At 32.6% G+C, this 16,489-nt stretch overlaps 1 protein-coding gene across 1 annotated transcript; it reads right to left on the reverse strand.

The window, feature by feature from the left end:
• Positions 1 to 227: 227 nt before the first annotated feature.
• Positions 228 to 15,173, reverse strand: LOC111704282 (uncharacterized). Its single transcript, XM_023476491.1, has 6 exons — positions 14,761 to 15,173; positions 12,544 to 12,590; positions 8,388 to 8,510; positions 5,174 to 6,892; positions 1,459 to 2,516; positions 228 to 1,396 (listed from the first exon to the last, which is right to left on the reverse strand). Exons 1-6 carry the CDS (start codon positions 14,880 to 14,882, stop codon positions 728 to 730), a joined length of 3,738 nt encoding a protein of 1,245 aa, XP_023332259.1. The 5' UTR covers positions 14,883 to 15,173; the 3' UTR covers positions 228 to 727.
• Between the last annotated feature and the right edge of the window lie 1,316 nt (positions 15,174 to 16,489).

A 16,489-nucleotide genomic window follows, 5' to 3' on the forward strand; every position in this document is an offset into this window, starting at 1 on the left:
AAAATTCCCTTAACTTCCCTGTGAAGTAGTTGTAAATAATTGTTATCATACTTATTTTCAATTTTATCAATAATTAACAATTGTATAATATTAATGTTGTTATTGTTCCAATTATTTTCCTAGTATTGTTTATCTCTGATCGTATCCAGGCTTAAGCCTGTAAACTCTGGTAAGTATATTGTATTGTATATATTGTTTACTTAAGCCTGTAAACTCTGGTAATTGTATACTAAAGCAATGAATGATATTGGATAATTTTATAAATCCTAAGCAAGCATAAACGTATAACCTTTGACTATTATTATTGGTCGTTGTTAAAACTAGAAAATATTAAATTAAAAAAAAAATTAATATTTGCATAAAATATTTTTATCGGTAAATTCTGCATTTTAGCTCCGTAATCAAACTTTGATATAATTCTCTTCGCCTAACCTGGGATTAGATGAACAGCGAGAAACAGGTCAACAACGTAGACATAGTTCAACCACTTGGTTCAACTACTTCTCAATATTCATTAATTCTGGTTTATTTTTTTTACTCATGATCAAAGAAAAGAAGCAAATAATCCGGTTAAGCTGCATAGTTTTCTATAAAGGATTATGTTCAAATCAACTTCTGAGTTTGAGTTTATATTGAGTAGTATATCTACAACACGTGTTAATAAAACATTTTATCAGGAAAACACGTGACGGGGCACTTAAACACTGGTTGGGTTATTATAGATACTTTAGGCTGGAGACTCCTTCATAGTTTCAAGTTTCTTTAGCTGTTTGGGTTCAAGGTCTTCAGTTTTATTTAAATCTGTGGATTTTCTTGGAGAAAGATGACTCGAGCTCAGATCATTTCCGGATTCAGTGTCAGAGGAGTCAGGATCACCCTTGCCAGGCTCAGCCTCAGACTCAGAGTCAGATGATGTAACAGCCTCAACATGATCTTTCTTCTTATTCGTATCTTCTTCATCCTCGGAATCTGTATCAACAATATCTTTCTTCTTCTTAACTTCTTCTTCCTCAGAATCTGTATCAACAATATCTTTCTTCTTTTTAACTTCCTCTACTTCAGAATCATCTGTATTAACTTGATCGTTCTTCTTCATTTCTTTCCCTTCTTCAGAATCTGTATCAACAAGATGGTTCTTCTTCTTAACTTCTTCTACTTCAAATTCTGCATCAACTTGAGCTTTCTTCTCCTCTTCTTCTTCTTCTGAGTCCACGAGATCATCAAGAATGTGTGCAGGGAGTTCTTTTTTCTCTTCTTCTTTTTCAATTTGATCCTCAAGTGTGGACTCTTGTTTGGCTTGTTGGGTAGGTTCAGATTGAACTTCGGGTTCCGGGGCTGAAAAATTGGCCCAATCAGCTCCATCCTGTTTCGCCTCATCCTCATCTACAACAGGCTCCTACATATGGCAGTTATCAATATTTGTTTTAGTTTTCATAATCTTACAATATTTTTAATTACCTGAAAACTGGCCCAGCCCAAATCCTGGTTATCTGCTACTGGTTCAGTTTGTTGTGATGGTTCAGCTCCCATGGCAGCAGCAATATTCTCCTCGTTGATCTCTACATTCTCTTTCTCCAGACCAGGAAAGCTCACTTCTTCTTCCACAGGAGACTGTGTCCTTGGAGTTGGTGCTGTAACCATGATTTCCGTAAATGTAAGGCAATCAGAGACAACAGGTTCAGGTTTGGACTGAATCTCCTCCTCCTCATCTTCATCTGCAGCAGGAGTATCATCACACGTTATCTCTATCTCTACCGGAGCTGCGACCTGGTTGGTGTTATACTGCTCCTTCTTGTCATCACTCATATTCATGGAGAAGGAAGGATTTTCTACATGATAGGAGACAGGAGTTTCCTCTCGGTTATCATCTGAGTTCTCTACAAGTGGAGTTGGGTTGGTGATTGTTATCATAGTCTCAGGAAGCATGAGACCAGAGGCTGCTGCAGGTTCAGGCACATTAGAAGAATTGTTTACTCCTGGAGCTGCTGCTGTTGGCCTTGGAGGAGGTCCAGGGAGTGAAGATGATGGAGGTGGTAGGGGAGGTGGACCACTGGGTAGGTCTGTAGGACGACCTGGTGGACCAGGTGGGGCGGGTAGTCCAGGAGGACCCAGAGGAGGTAAATCAGGACCATCGTCTAGATGTGGAGGAGAGAAGCAAGGAGGTCCAATACTAGTTGGTGAAGCTAGTGATACATCTGGAGACCAATCATCCCCGTTTGCCTGACACTCTTCAACAACTATAGACGGGAAAAGACCAGTTTTCCCGTTTAATTCTCCCATCCACCACCCGTCCTCAACTCCGTTCGGACTCCTGGAGACAATGTGTATAACCTCATCCTCCTTAAACCCTAGTTCATCACTTCCATTGGCTTCGTAATCATACAAAGCTTTACAGTACTCAGAATCCATGGAGGACCCGAACTGGATAGAGATGGGTCGACCAGGTTTTCTAACCTGGAGAGGTTCAGATTCAAGGATACTTATTTGTGGGGGCGGGGCAGGAGGTGGTCCCATACCTAAATACAAATATAGGTTTTTATACAATAGAATGCAACAATTCAATCTCTCCAAAAAAGTTAAAAGTTGATGAAATGATTTGGCGAGCAGGATTGTATAAAAGCAAAAAACTGATTTCTCGCCATATACTCCAATTTTCGCATCCTTATATCTTTTCCATCTGAAGTTATAAAACAATTAACTCTAATATGAAATCAAATCAAATTTAACAAAGATATAGGGATTTGAAAAATAGACTTTCTGAAATATTTGAAAGAAATTAAGTTAAAGAAAATTACAAACAAAAGCAAAAAAAACTTTGGTAAAATGTCTTGCAACTGAATGTTTAAGATGAAAATAAGAAAATGGAAATATTTTTGACAGAAATCTAATTTTTCAAAATAAACAATAACGAAACAATTTTTCACTTGTAGTAATGGGTTTTAGTTTAAAACAAAACATTTGAAAAAAAAGATTTTAAACGAAGTCTAGAAAAATCTTTAAAAAAGTGGAAACTCGTATTGTGAAGAAAAAAGATATAAGAAAAAATTTCAACTTTGTTTTCCTTATTAAATAATTCTATTCTATTCCTTTGAAACTTTTTACGTCTTTAAATTAATTTACATTAATTCCGAATTTGTTTTCAAATTTTTTTTTTTACAAAAATAACGAGAATAAGATATTGAATCAATGAATATATGAGATATTGTAAATATCTTAAAGGGACTGTAAAGGAAAAATAAAAGGGAGTATAGGATGAAACCTGAGAATCTCAGGAGTTTAACGATACACATAAAACATCTATCTGATAATCCTGTCTCGAGAAACTGATATATAAAACTGTGTCAAATTTATACGAAAATTCATATATATGCAATTTTGTATAAAATTTGTGGTATTAAACAGATCATATTCAACAAATACGCAATTTTGAATATTTTGAATAGATATAATTGATAATATAATTACATATAGTCCACATAGTCCGTATTACGTCACCAGAACTTCAGCCAATGGCAGTGCAGTATAGTTGTCACATGATACAGACGCATATCACGTGACCAGTATACTGCACTGCCATTGGTTGAGGGTTTGGTTGCTTAATACGGACTATACGGACCATAAGTAATAATCGTTTTCAGATTGATGTGTATTTGTTGAATATGATCTGTTTAATACTACAACTTTTATACAAAATTGCATACATATGAATTTTTGTGTAAATTTGACACAATTTTATATCAATTTCTCGAGACAGGAACATCAGATCGATATTTTATATGTAACGTTCAACTCCTGATATTCTCAGGTTTCATCCTATATCCCCTTTCATTTTTCCTATACAGTCCATTTAAAGGGTTTGTATATAGACTTAATTTTAAGCGAGCCTCTGTTTCACATAGATTCAGCCTGCTTATAAAAAGTCTAATGAATTTTTAAATGGAGTGACCGGCAATGTATGGAAAATGAACTGAGAATGTAATTTTGTGGAGAATTTGTTTAGGATTTATTTGAGACGTTTAATGATGTATAAATACTGAGTTTGAGAGCAAAGTCTACTTTCAAAATCATCCATTTGGGTGGTTACGTTTTGAGAATCGATTTTTTTCAAAATTATCAAGCAACAACGACGAAAAATGTATCAAAAATGCACAGTAAACTAATTAAATGTTTAGAAACATATTTTTCAATAGAAATTTGTCACTAAATCAATATTAGAATCAATTATTTCTTTTTCATCATTATATTGAATTTCTTATTCTTTACGAATTTGTTCGCAGAATTTTACAAATTCTACAAGTTCCAGAAAATCTACAGAAAATATTTTTTAACAATGAGAGATTACAGAAACTAATAAATGAATAAGATTAGTTATTTTTGATTATAAGAGTTAATTCTAATTTTCTCAACCTGTTCCTAAACAAATTATTAGTTTACCGTAGAATTTTTTGTCGTCGTTAAAAAATCGATTTTCAAAACGTAACCACCAAAATGGATGATTTTGAAGGTCGGTTTTGCGCTCAAACTCAGTAATTTTACATCTTTAAATGAATCTTAAAATATTTCTCCACAAATATTACATTCTCAGTTCAACTACTAGACATTACCGGTTACATGTACATTTTAGGCACTACAAAGCACTATTCGTTAGCTTTGGGTTAAAAAAGTTATTGGCAAAGTTCTCATAGATTTTTGCTTGATAGCTTAAAACCTTTAAATCACAATGGTTTACAGACCAAGGGGAATGTTCAAATCAAAATCAAATTAAAAGCTTTGTCTTATCAAGAATTAATGAGGTATCCATCATTTTTAAATGTGGTTTCTCTGTAAAAGTGATTTGCGGATTTCTTGCAACAGAAACTATGGGGGAAATTATGAGAACAAAACTATTATCAAGCTAGAAAAGCAACGATAGCTTGCACATCATTGATTTGATAAGGGTTTAAAGGGTATCGTTAGGGAAAGAAAAACTCTGGAGAAACAAACTCAGGGTATTCTTTGAATACTCGTTAAAAAGTACATTCATACAAGTAATTGTTTCAATTACGAAATTAATCTTAAACTTAGCTAAGATTTTCAGTTAATATAAAGTTAGAAGTTTCGAACTTTGGCTTAAAAATACTGAAGTTAAAGAAAGGTATGTTAAAGTTATCTTTAATCTCTTCCTCAAACTTACCAAAGGGGGATTCTTCATCGCTCTCCTCTTCTGAACTTGAGCCTAGATCTGGAGGAGGTTGCTCCAGGATAACAGGCATTGCTTGCGCTCCAGGGAACCCCCAACTTGCTGTACTCTCTACTGAGGGCTGTCTTACAACTTGACCGGCGTTGGAACTAGCTTTAGCGTGTTGTACGGGAAGGGTGGAGTCATCAACCATGACAAAATCGTAAACTTCAATATAGTTGTATGGAATGTAACCACGAACTCCTTCCTTATTCCTTCCCATCAACCATCCTTCCTCATCACATTCCTTCACCATCACGTCAATTTCTTCGTTCTCAGCGACGGTCAACTCATCTTCGTTCTGCCCTGCGAAGGGGAAGAGTACTAGGGCCTTCCACACTTCAGCGTTTGGATCTATCTCTTTAGCTCCATCATTCTGGGGAGCCTCTGCCTGGCCTTTCTGGCCTTCCTGACCCCAGTCCTCAGTTTCTGTTTCAGCCCAGTTCTCATTAGCAGCCCAGTTCTCTTGATCTTCAGTAGCTGGTGCTTCCTCGGTCTCCGCCCAGTTAACATTATCTTCACTGGTCCCATCCCATTCACCATTTTCAACAGCGTTCTCCTCTTCCTGCGCCTCTGCCGCTGGCTCCTCGGCTACCGGTGTCTCCATCTGTGATGTTCCGTTGGAACTAGAATTCCAGTCTTTAGTATTCATCTGCTCATCCGATTCCTTTTCAAGAGCTTCAAGACTTGCTTTATCCAAGTAGTCGTCAACTGCTACTCCACCTTCCCTTAGCTTGTTCAGACGAGCTTCACATTTTACTTTATCCGTTTCTGCTGTTCTAATAGAATTCTCAAGCTCTTCGATTTTATCATCTAGATTTGGTCCTGATGGATCATTAGGCTCATGCTTCAAACCTTTAGCTTTGTGATGCTGACAAGCTTTTATTCTTTTCCTGAAAGCTCTAATAGTTTTCACTGCTTGGTTCAGTTTTCCAGCAATACTCCTGGCTTCATAGTTGAGCGAGTATCCAGCATCATGCTCCGAAGGTGTTATTGTTGTTATTGTATCACCCTCAACAGCTTCAAAGGCGTACTGGACATGGTCGCCAAGACAAGAGAATGCCTTGAGATAACATCTATAATTGTACTCTCTGTTAATGGTTTCAGCCCCATCTTTAATCTTTGTAAAACTATTCTGCATGGCACCGCAGGTTAAAAGTTCTGTTCGAGCAAAGGTTCCGAGATATTCTGAAATCTTCTCGTAAATACCTCCCTCCATTTCCCGGACTGTAGCTTGAAGATCGTTATGAAAATATCTATCCTGGTGGGCGTTGGCTGTGACTAGAGACAATATATAATCATTTCTAGCACCAGTAGATTTTATATCAGATTCATCTTGCTTTGCAGACATCTTCACTGCTTGCTTCTTCAACGAGCTTTTAGAGGTAAAGAGACTTTTAACATCTCGTTTCTTTCCTTTCGCTTTCAGGTCAGCATCTTGCGCTTTGGTCGCTACATCAAGAGCATCCGATTCCTCTGAGAAATAGATTCGTTTACTCCGATCTACTTCACTCACTGATACCTGGACATCTCTCTGAACTACACCAAGGCGATCAAGGGACCGTTTTGCGTGCATATTTTTCCCAAACCTAACATTCTTAGCATCATCTGATATTTTCTCCATAAACACTTGAACCGCGGCCAGTCTTGCCTTCGAGATCTTTTCGTTTTCATCTAAATAATAATTCTTTCAATAACAATTAAATAATAATTTGATAATAATTCAAAAGTAATTCAACACTGTCTCAGTAATAATTTTCGAAATGATAATTTAATAATCAGTTTCTTAATTTGTCTCATTGTTCTGATCAACAGTTTTTTGAAAAAAAAATGAATTTAGTAAATTTTTAACTTTTCGTATCCAAGGATATCGGGTTGTTTATCCATCTTGGGTAGTCATACTTTTAGCATAAAAAATAATGAATTGTAAAAGCTATAATATGTAATATAAATATATAAAGATATGTATAATATGTATTCTAAATAAATCAATGTATTCAGAGGGTTAAATAAAGCAGAGCTTTAACAACAGCCTTTATATTAAGTTATAGAAAACCTAGAATATTGGTTTAGTATTTGTTTACTTTTTTTACAAATTCAATTAAACATTTTAACTTTAGGGGTCCAATATTTTCTTACTTGATTCTCTCTAAAAAATATGCCTTTAATTACAGTGATAGGCAGAAAACTCTGGAATAGGAAGACGACTTTGAGAATCAAGTTTTAACTTTAAAAATTTCTATAACCATGAAATACAGCAATTGTGCAGTGTAAACAGACCCATTTCACAAAAAAGTAATTTAATAAGTGTCTAGCAAAACTATTTGCTTTGTAACACCATCAAATACACTTGAGTATTGCTATTTGTCCATTCGTTGCATGAACCGAACCAGGATTTACCATTATACAGTGAGAACCAGAAAGCTCTGAGAGATGACTTTAAGACTCAAGTTGTGACTTCAAATAGTCCCATGAATATGAGCACAGAAATTGTGCAGTGTATATAGACCTATTTCTCTTAATATGTGATTTGATAAGTTACTTGTAAACTTTTTGCGTAACAACATCAAATGCACTTAATAATTGATTTAATATCGTCTTCCCATTCCACAGTTTGCTGGTTCTAGTCTAACTGTAGTGTAATTACACTAAACACACATTTACTCGTACCAGCCCGTCCGGTCAACCAGAACCCAGTGTGCTGAGCTGGCTGAATGATACATGTGCAATATTATCACACAAAGTAATGTTATTAAAACAGTTTTTCACGCGTGACCTGGATTCATATATATGTACAGTATATCAGAAAAAATAATTGTATTAAAAAAGTTTTTCATTCATGTGATATATGAAAGCTTAAAAGAAAATAATATAAAGATAGTTTTTAGCTTTTTATCTTGATGTTTTTCCACAAAGTTTTGATAAATATTGAATCAGGAAAATTTATAAAAATAAAAATTCTTTTTCTTGGATTTTTATTTTCAGGATTTATCTAAATTCTATTTCACTTGGAGAAAAAAAGAAAGCACTTTCAATTTTTTAAATCAAGGATTTACCCCTGCAGTATTTTCATATAATGTTAATCAAGGCATGACACGAAACAATTTAGGAAACCTTTTTTTCATTTAAACTTTATTTGTGGAAATATTTGAATTTTAGAATATTTTACCTAAAACAATTCTCCATATTTGGTAGATGTTATGTTCGTGTTCGTTAACTCTGGCGTTCTCAGGGAGATCCTCTATAGTAGCAATTTTCTTACTCGCGTACACATTTGTCAGTTTTAGAAGTCCTGCAATTATGAAAAAATCTATTAATGTTTTCTAATGAATTATTTTTCTAATGAAGCTGAAAAATAGATTTTAATCATCAAAGGAAACCTTGCGTGAATTAGTGAAACAACTCTGATCGAATAAGAATTCGACTTTTAGAATCAAATTATAACTTTAAGAACGCCCAAGAGTATGAAGCAGAGAAAACTCTGGAGTAGAGAGATGACTTTCATACTCAATTAATAAGTGATTTAATAACTGTAGTAAAACTATTTGCTTTGTAACAACATTAAATACACTTAAGCACCGCTATATTGTCGTCTTCCTATTCCGTTGTTTTCTGGTTCTCACTGCAAGTCATTGAAAAAACATTTTCAAATTTTTTCCCTTAACATATCTTTAAATTTAAAAAATTTAAACATCTACGGTTGTTTTTACTGTTTAACAATCCTATATGTTGGTCCAAATTACTGTAATAAAAAAATTAAAGCCTTAATTATGTATCTATGGTGAAATTTATAAAATTCATTATACAATGTGATGGTTTGGGGTTGGACACAATTACTTGCAAGTTGAACATTGTAAAGCTGGTTTACGACTTCTCTTGTTTCTAGTTTTCAACCAAGAGTAAAGAAAGAGCTCAGTTGCATGTAAGAATTTAAAAACAATTTTTCCTATTATTAGCTCTTTAGTTAATTTACTAGGGATATGACGTATCACCATAGCGCGAAGCTTAAAACTTAAAAGATCGTGTTTTTAAGTTTTTTTTATTATTTTTCAAAAGCCTGGAATCTTAATCAAAATTATAAGCCAGATATTGAATGTTGCAGCATGTAAAGGAACTATACGGCTATTATTTCAAGTGTAGCTTTTTTAAAACGATTTTCACCGCTTATTCGTTAACAATAATTGAAATCGAGAAGCTAACTTCGTTTTGTATTTTAAACTTGAATATTTACGCTCGAGGGTTGTCAAAAAAGTGACAAAGGAATTGATTTTTTCCCCCACAAATTTAAATGTTCTAATTCATATGAATTGCAACCTGATGGTGTACACCTTTGATATTTAATACCCATATTATTTGATCTAACAGAATTTATGCTTTAATATCTAAGGTCGACGACATTGGGTTACAAAGATTAATGGTTTAGAAAATCAGAGTTTGTTGTGAAGTCCTTTAACGCTGAAGGAGGTAGAAAAGGGGACTAATTATCCTTACTTAAAGAATCTCTCCTCAAGTGTAAGTTTACAATACGTTTAATCAATTTTTAATTCTTCTTCAAAACAAAACTTTAATATTGGATTGAAGCCCCTTAAGCCCTTTGCACAATTTGCAGTAATCTAAAATAATCCATTTTTAAATATTTGAAAATCTAAAATTTTATGGATCAAGCTTTAAAATTTGAAACCATAAAATTCTATTTTTACAGTTTTCTCGACTTAAAGTTTGACTTTGACTTTGACTTAAAGAATGAAAATATTAATAAAATAAATATTACTTTTTTCATGTTTCTACAAACCATTGAAAATGTTTCGTGCAAAAGTAGAAATAAAAATGTTAAAAAAATTAAGTTTCAACAGTTTTCTTTCAAGGTTTTTAAACAATTCTCTCTTCTCCTTTCTTTTTTCCGAGATAAAGTCAGATTAATATTTATTATTTCTAAATATTACTTTATTATAATATCCCCTGATTTTTTCATTTTAAAAAATTAGAAAAATAATAGGCTAGGAAAACAAAATCACGCAAGACAAAACGGAACTAATCGAAATGAACATTCGCGAAAAACAATCATTTATCAATTTTCAATTTGAGGACCATGTCCACATTGTGTTACTTTTTGTTCAGAGCATAGATTAATAACAATACGGTTAGAACACTAGATGTCGTCTTTTCAAGATTTAGGGGTTTTTCGTTCGCAATAACCCTGAGGCAGACGCCCAAAGAAGTTATTGTGAAAAAAAAAATTATTTGCAAAAATAGTTTTAAAAGACTATTCACAATAATACCGTTCATTTTTTTGTCTGAGCTAAAACGATGGAGTTGTCATTATTTTTTAAAATAAAAATTTATCATTTTTATTTGCAGTTTTTCTATGATAATGAATTGTGGATTTATTGATCAGAATCTATTTAAGTCAGTTATTAAATTTTTAGATTCCAAAATTTTATTTAAAAATAAGAAATGGAGGCATGAGGGTCAAACTATAATAATAAAACGTATGAAAAAATATTTGTTTCCTACGTGACATTAAGCTTTCTTGCACAATTGGTTAATTGATTTTAGATAATTCACCAAGTAACAATTGGAAATCAGGAACATTGTACAATCCACATTAAACTAAAGTAACCTATATTTCAGATTGAAATCTTTATTGTTTTCAAGCACCTTTACATTTTCTAGGCAACTAATGATGAGACAATAATGGTTTAAATTCGTTACAAGTTTTCTTCTTCTTGGGTGTAGAATCAAAACTAGAAGATTTCCTGGGTTGAAAGCCGTAACAGTAATTCCGCGAATTTTTAACATTTACTTGTTTTCGGATTATGACAAATTTTAATGTATGGTTTTAATGCAAAATATATTTTTAGTTTTCAGGAGATTTGCTGTTAAACGATACTGAAATCACTTGTATTGCAAAAATTGCATTGAGAACTTTTGCATGATTTTTGGAAACTACACAAAAATGCATTCTTGGCAACAACAAGATAAATTGCAATATTCTTCCAAGAAAGTACGAAATTCTCAACATCCATGCAGTTTAAAACAATTTTCGAATTTTAGGTAATTCCCTGCATATTTTAAATATAATAATTTTCCTTAAAGGGAGTGTTCACGAAAAATGAAAGAGGGTATAGGCTTAATGCGATAAAAAAGCGCTTTTGATCGCTACTAATCTTACTTCTATCTGTTGCGTCTATAAGGAGAAACTTGTTAAAGACGTCTCATACCGAATAACTTAGCGGCCATACAAATTGAGAAAACTACAACATACTACTTAAACCGTAAAAAATCAATTTAATTTCAAACAAATCATTTAGATATTACAACCTATAGTCATCGATTATCTTTCGCCACATTTGTATATAGTTTATATTTTATAATATTTTATTTTTTTAGAAAACGTTTTCAATGGATTTCGAAAATTGTGAGTGGTGTGCGGCATTCTTAGATAGTTGCGCAAGCGACAAGAGAAACAAACAAATTAATTAAAAAATATTATAAAATATAAACTATATACAGTAGAAATGCGTTACTTTTGTAGAGAAAACACAATTGAAAATGATCAGTTTTCAAAATTATAAACATTAATATCTAATTCATACTTGATAAGAAAAAGTTTTTAGGGGTACCATTGTGAATCGGGAATTGCCATTTTTGCATAGAGGGTCACTTGAGATTACACTTACATGATAGATGAATAGATAATGGAAGGTTTAAGGAAGGATCTAGAAAGGTAAATGAAAATTGAGAGTACATGTTAATTTGGAGATAATGGAAGGTTTCAGGATAATTAGGAACCTTTAGATTTAACTGGAGAAAGCTGTAAGATCTCAGGATGACAAGATTTATTAAAAATTCTAAAATTAATGCATTGTAAGAAATTTAAGATTTTAATATTTCAAAAGGAATTGAGTTATAGTCACAAACTCTTATTTTTTAATCTCTATACCTTTGCAAACTTATCGTGTAAACCTTTTTTATTTTTCAAACTTAGATTAACTGATCTAACAGATTCCATAGTTTGGCATATTTAAGGTCTACGACATTGGGTTGTGAAGATCTAGGGATTAGAAAATCAGAGTTTAAGGCAAAGACTTAATTTTGCCAGAGCACCTAACAAAATACTCAGCATCTATCTCCAAAAAGTTTATTTATAATTCAACAAAATTTAATCTTCTAGATTCTAGATTATAAGATATTTAAAGATAATGGAATTATGAAAGAGATTATGGATGGCTGACCTTGTAGGATAAACAAAAGGAAATGTTTAGGTTAATCTGAGGAAAAGAATCAAGAAAAAATAAAAATAAAAGTAAAGTAGGAAAAATTACCTTCCGCGTAATGTTTTTCTATTGCAGCCTTCTGCTTCATAAAGTTTCTAAAAAAAATATATAAAATAGAATTTAACATGATGAATATTCAGGGGACATTAGTTCCAAAACTAACACTTGGCCCATTTCTAACACTGAGTGTTAGAAATGGGAACAAATTGAAAGACTGGGGTTTTTGGGATCCCAGCCCATATCCAGGGTAAAAGTCGATAATAAAAACTATAATCAACATTTATTAATCATGACGAGGGCAACAATTTCCAATTTTAAACTTTAAAAAAAAATCAAAATTACATTAGGAGTTCTTGTTATATTAAATCTCTTGACCGTTTTCAAGACAATGTTTTTCATTTTCGAACATATCCTGAATTTGAAACATTGTCGCGTTTTCGAGACAAACCCCACTTTTCCCTTACAAAATAAATCAGTGAAAACAGAAATTATCTTATGAAGACTAAATTAACTTCTGAATTATTTCTAGAATCTAAGTTTCCGCATTTTATCTGTTAAATTAGAGAATATCGATGATATATTTTCAAGCATTTTAAACAAACAGTTTCCCCCATTTCTAGTTAAATCTATAAGAACAAATGATATTAATATTTTGATTTCTCACAATGCTGCATTAATGATTTTTAAATTATAAAAGAACAGTTTGTTTTATTTTCTATGTTGTTTATATTCTACCTTATCAAAAAATCTTTTTGTTGTTACGTAGTGCGTAAATGCTTAGAAATTGACATTGATATGAATTCCGGTAATTGTCTCAAAACCAGGATATGTTCCGAAAACGTGACATGAGCTGAAATCCGGAAAAATGTTTCAAAAATAGTGATATGTTCGAAAATGAAATCAAGACTCATCAAAAACTAATTCTCACAACTTATTATTAGTTTAAAATTGACATTTAAATTGTTTCAATATATAGTTTGAGCCATTTTATTTATAAATATATGGTGTAATTTTGTTTTACTCGTCTTGGATTTAAAGATATATACTCTTGAAAAAGATAACTTTGCAGATTTGGCCCATTTCTAACACTCAGTGTTAGATATTAATTTTGGAACTAATATCCCATGTAATGTAAGAAATTAGTTCTTAATAGTTCCATTAATAAATAATAATATTTAGATTATTTTATTGATTGTGTAATTATAGTTTAATTAATAAGTTCCAGCTAGCCACAGTAATATCTTCTAAACACGAAGTATATAGAAAAAAAGAGNATAAAAATTTAAAACTTTCTCTCCATGTTTAATAATTTAAAACTTCAAAATTGCTTGATTTTGCTTACATTTGAAGATTTACAACACAATTTTCCGTATATCCATAGATAAATTAAAATGACAGATAGGACACTAGATGTAGTTTTCTCAAGATTTAGGGGTTTTTCGTTCACAATAACCCTGAGACAGAGCCCCAAAGGAGTTACTCGCATTTGGCGTAGAACAGACTCTCTATGTCTGGTAAATCTACGCTAACTGCGTGTAACTCCTTTGTGTTTCTGTCTCAGGGTTATTGTGAATGAAAAACCCCTAAATCTTGAAAGACGACATCTAGTGTCCTGTTTGTTGTTTTAATTAATCTATGATTATATCATTGCAACCTGATGTCGTAGACCTTAGATATTAAAAAAATATGAGGTAAATAACATAAGGTTGCAAACTATAGGTATACCCACAAAGGTTAAGGCTTCGATCAGAGACTATTTGTTTACATCCATAGTTTCCGGTGATTGGGAACTTGATTTTTTCCTTTCTTTCAGCACACAGTTGATATAGTTTATTTAAAGAAGAAGATTTAATTGAACCTTCAAATTGTCAAAGTTAAAAAGAGTGATTGGGCGTCATAAAATACTGGTCCTTATTGCTGTGTGGTTTAACCTGTATGTATGTTATAGGGATTATAAAGTTAGAGAAGTTCCTTTAAGTTCCTGTAAGTGCACGCCCTCTGACGACATGACAACAAACAATAAATAATTGTTTTTTAATTTTAAATCTGAACAATCGGAGTAAGGCTTTACCAAAGTTTTATAGTTTAGAAAAATATATAAAATTGTTTTAAAACAACAAATAATTCAATTTTTATTTATTGTTTTTTTTTCATTTTTTAAATGTAGTGGTTGGTTCACTTCCATAGTTAAATAATTATATAATTATAATTAATTAAATAATTAGTAAAACGAAGGAGTGATTATATCAGTTAAGCGCTCAATACCTGATATCATCTAGAAGATCCAGCTCCTGCTGATTCTTAGCCTGGAGCTTATTAAACTGCTCCTTGTGGAGGTTCATCACGAACTTGTTGTACGCCCCCTTTCGGGGCGGGGGCTGGGCCATCTCTAACTAGAAGTCTTAAATCCGTTGGTTAGGACGCTTTTTCTTGGTTCTCAGGTAGTAGCTAAATCTTAATAAGTTTTGTTATTGTACAGTTAGATATCTGGTCCTGGAGCAGGATAAAGAGAACATATCTACCGAACCAGGTAAATGATGCTAGATGAAGGATCCAGGTAATATCTGAACCCGAATCTAAACATCTAGCCTAGAGATATTTGCAAGAGGAGTGAGGTTCTGGGTTCCCATGACAGTACTCCGGGTCTAGTTGAGAAGTGGAGGGAGGAGTAGAGGAGAATGATTCGATCACGTGGCTTCAGCTGGTTCTATTGATCTCTTCACGTCCTCCTGGTACTCTCTCTCTCTCTCTGTCTTTCCCTTTCTTACTCACACTTTTACTCCCTCTTGCGCTCTTTCTCTCACTCCATCTCTCTCTCTCTTTCCCCTTCTCAATTTTTCTCTTTTTTTATAGGTTATCTCTAAGACTCTTTCTCTCTCTCAATATCTTTTATCACCTTTTCTCGCTCTCTTCCTATCTATCTACCAATCTAACGTCCACTATTATACACACTCTTGAGCAATTATAAAACCTGAGATTGTGGATGATATTTATCAACAAAAAAAGAAAAGCAAAACATTGATTTTTTTGTTTGATGTCGAGAGAAAAAAGCTTTATCTATTCTTAATTTGAAGTTCAGATGCTTCCAAAGGGGGAAAGGGCATATATACACCTCACACAACGTCTGTTTAGTTGAGTAGAAAAGCATTAAAGATGCATGAAATAATGTTTTGTAAACAAGACCCATCAAAAAGCAAGAATACAAGTTTTCTTGTAAAGTTTAGTAAAACTACTCTTGAAGTTATCTCTGCATGCTGCTACTTTAAATTTTAAAACTTTCTATCTGAAAAGCAATCATCACTCATTATCTTCGAGTTTAGAACATCTCAATATCTAAACCAAAATGAGATATGTTGGGACGAATTACGGATCAAGTAAATTATTTGGAAGGGTAAAGTATGTCGTCTTTATAGAAACTATAATCAACAAAAAAAATTCCCGCTAACATTATATAAATCTTATTTTCTTTTTAAAAAGGCTGGATAAAACTTTGATATAATCTTGAAAATACAATGGGTTCAGTCCATATGAAATCAGCCACCCCTAGTCGGCGCCATCTTTGATTTTTTTCAAACTTTTAAAATTAAGAGACCTATTGAGACATTTGCATAATCAGTAATTTTTAGACTCTGTAGACCTCCGTGTTTTTTATTGGAAAATATCAAACAATAAAATTAATTTTATCGATTATTTCATGAAAAAAAAACAATTAAAGCCTTTTTTCATTACCTATTTGATGACGTTAAAATTAGATCGATAACTCAAATATCAAAAAAAGTTAAGGTGATTTTAAAAGTGTAAACTCCAAACTTTATGACCTTACAGTGCTCCGCACACGGAGGTTAACAGAGTCTAAAAATTACTGATTATATAATGTCTCGCAGAGGTCTCTTAATATTTGAAGTTTGAAAAAAATTGATCATTGGTAACTTTTATACATCTCCAAAATTGTACCTTAACCCTTGCCAGAGACTTATCAGTCAACTTTATTTTG

The sequence above is a fragment of the Eurytemora carolleeae genome, unplaced genomic scaffold, assembly GCF_000591075.1.
Source record: "Eurytemora carolleeae unplaced genomic scaffold, Eaff_2.0 scaffold607, whole genome shotgun sequence".
NCBI classification, from domain to species: Eukaryota; Metazoa; Arthropoda; class Copepoda; order Calanoida; family Temoridae; genus Eurytemora; species Eurytemora carolleeae.

Bases quoted from the DNA above. Each gene is read 5' to 3' on its own strand.
- LOC111704282 (XM_023476491.1), bottom strand. From the start codon at position 14,882: ATGGCCCAGCCCCCGCCCCGAAAGGGGGCGTACAACAAGTTCGTGATG. The intron at 12,591-14,760 runs GTATTGAGCGCT...TATTTTTTTTAG, and splicing joins GATCTTCTAGATGATATCAG to AAACTTTATGAAGCAGAAGG. The intron at 6,893-8,387 runs GTAAAATATTCT...ATTATTATTTAG, and splicing joins AATATGGAGAATTGTTTTAG to ATGAAAACGAAAAGATCTCG.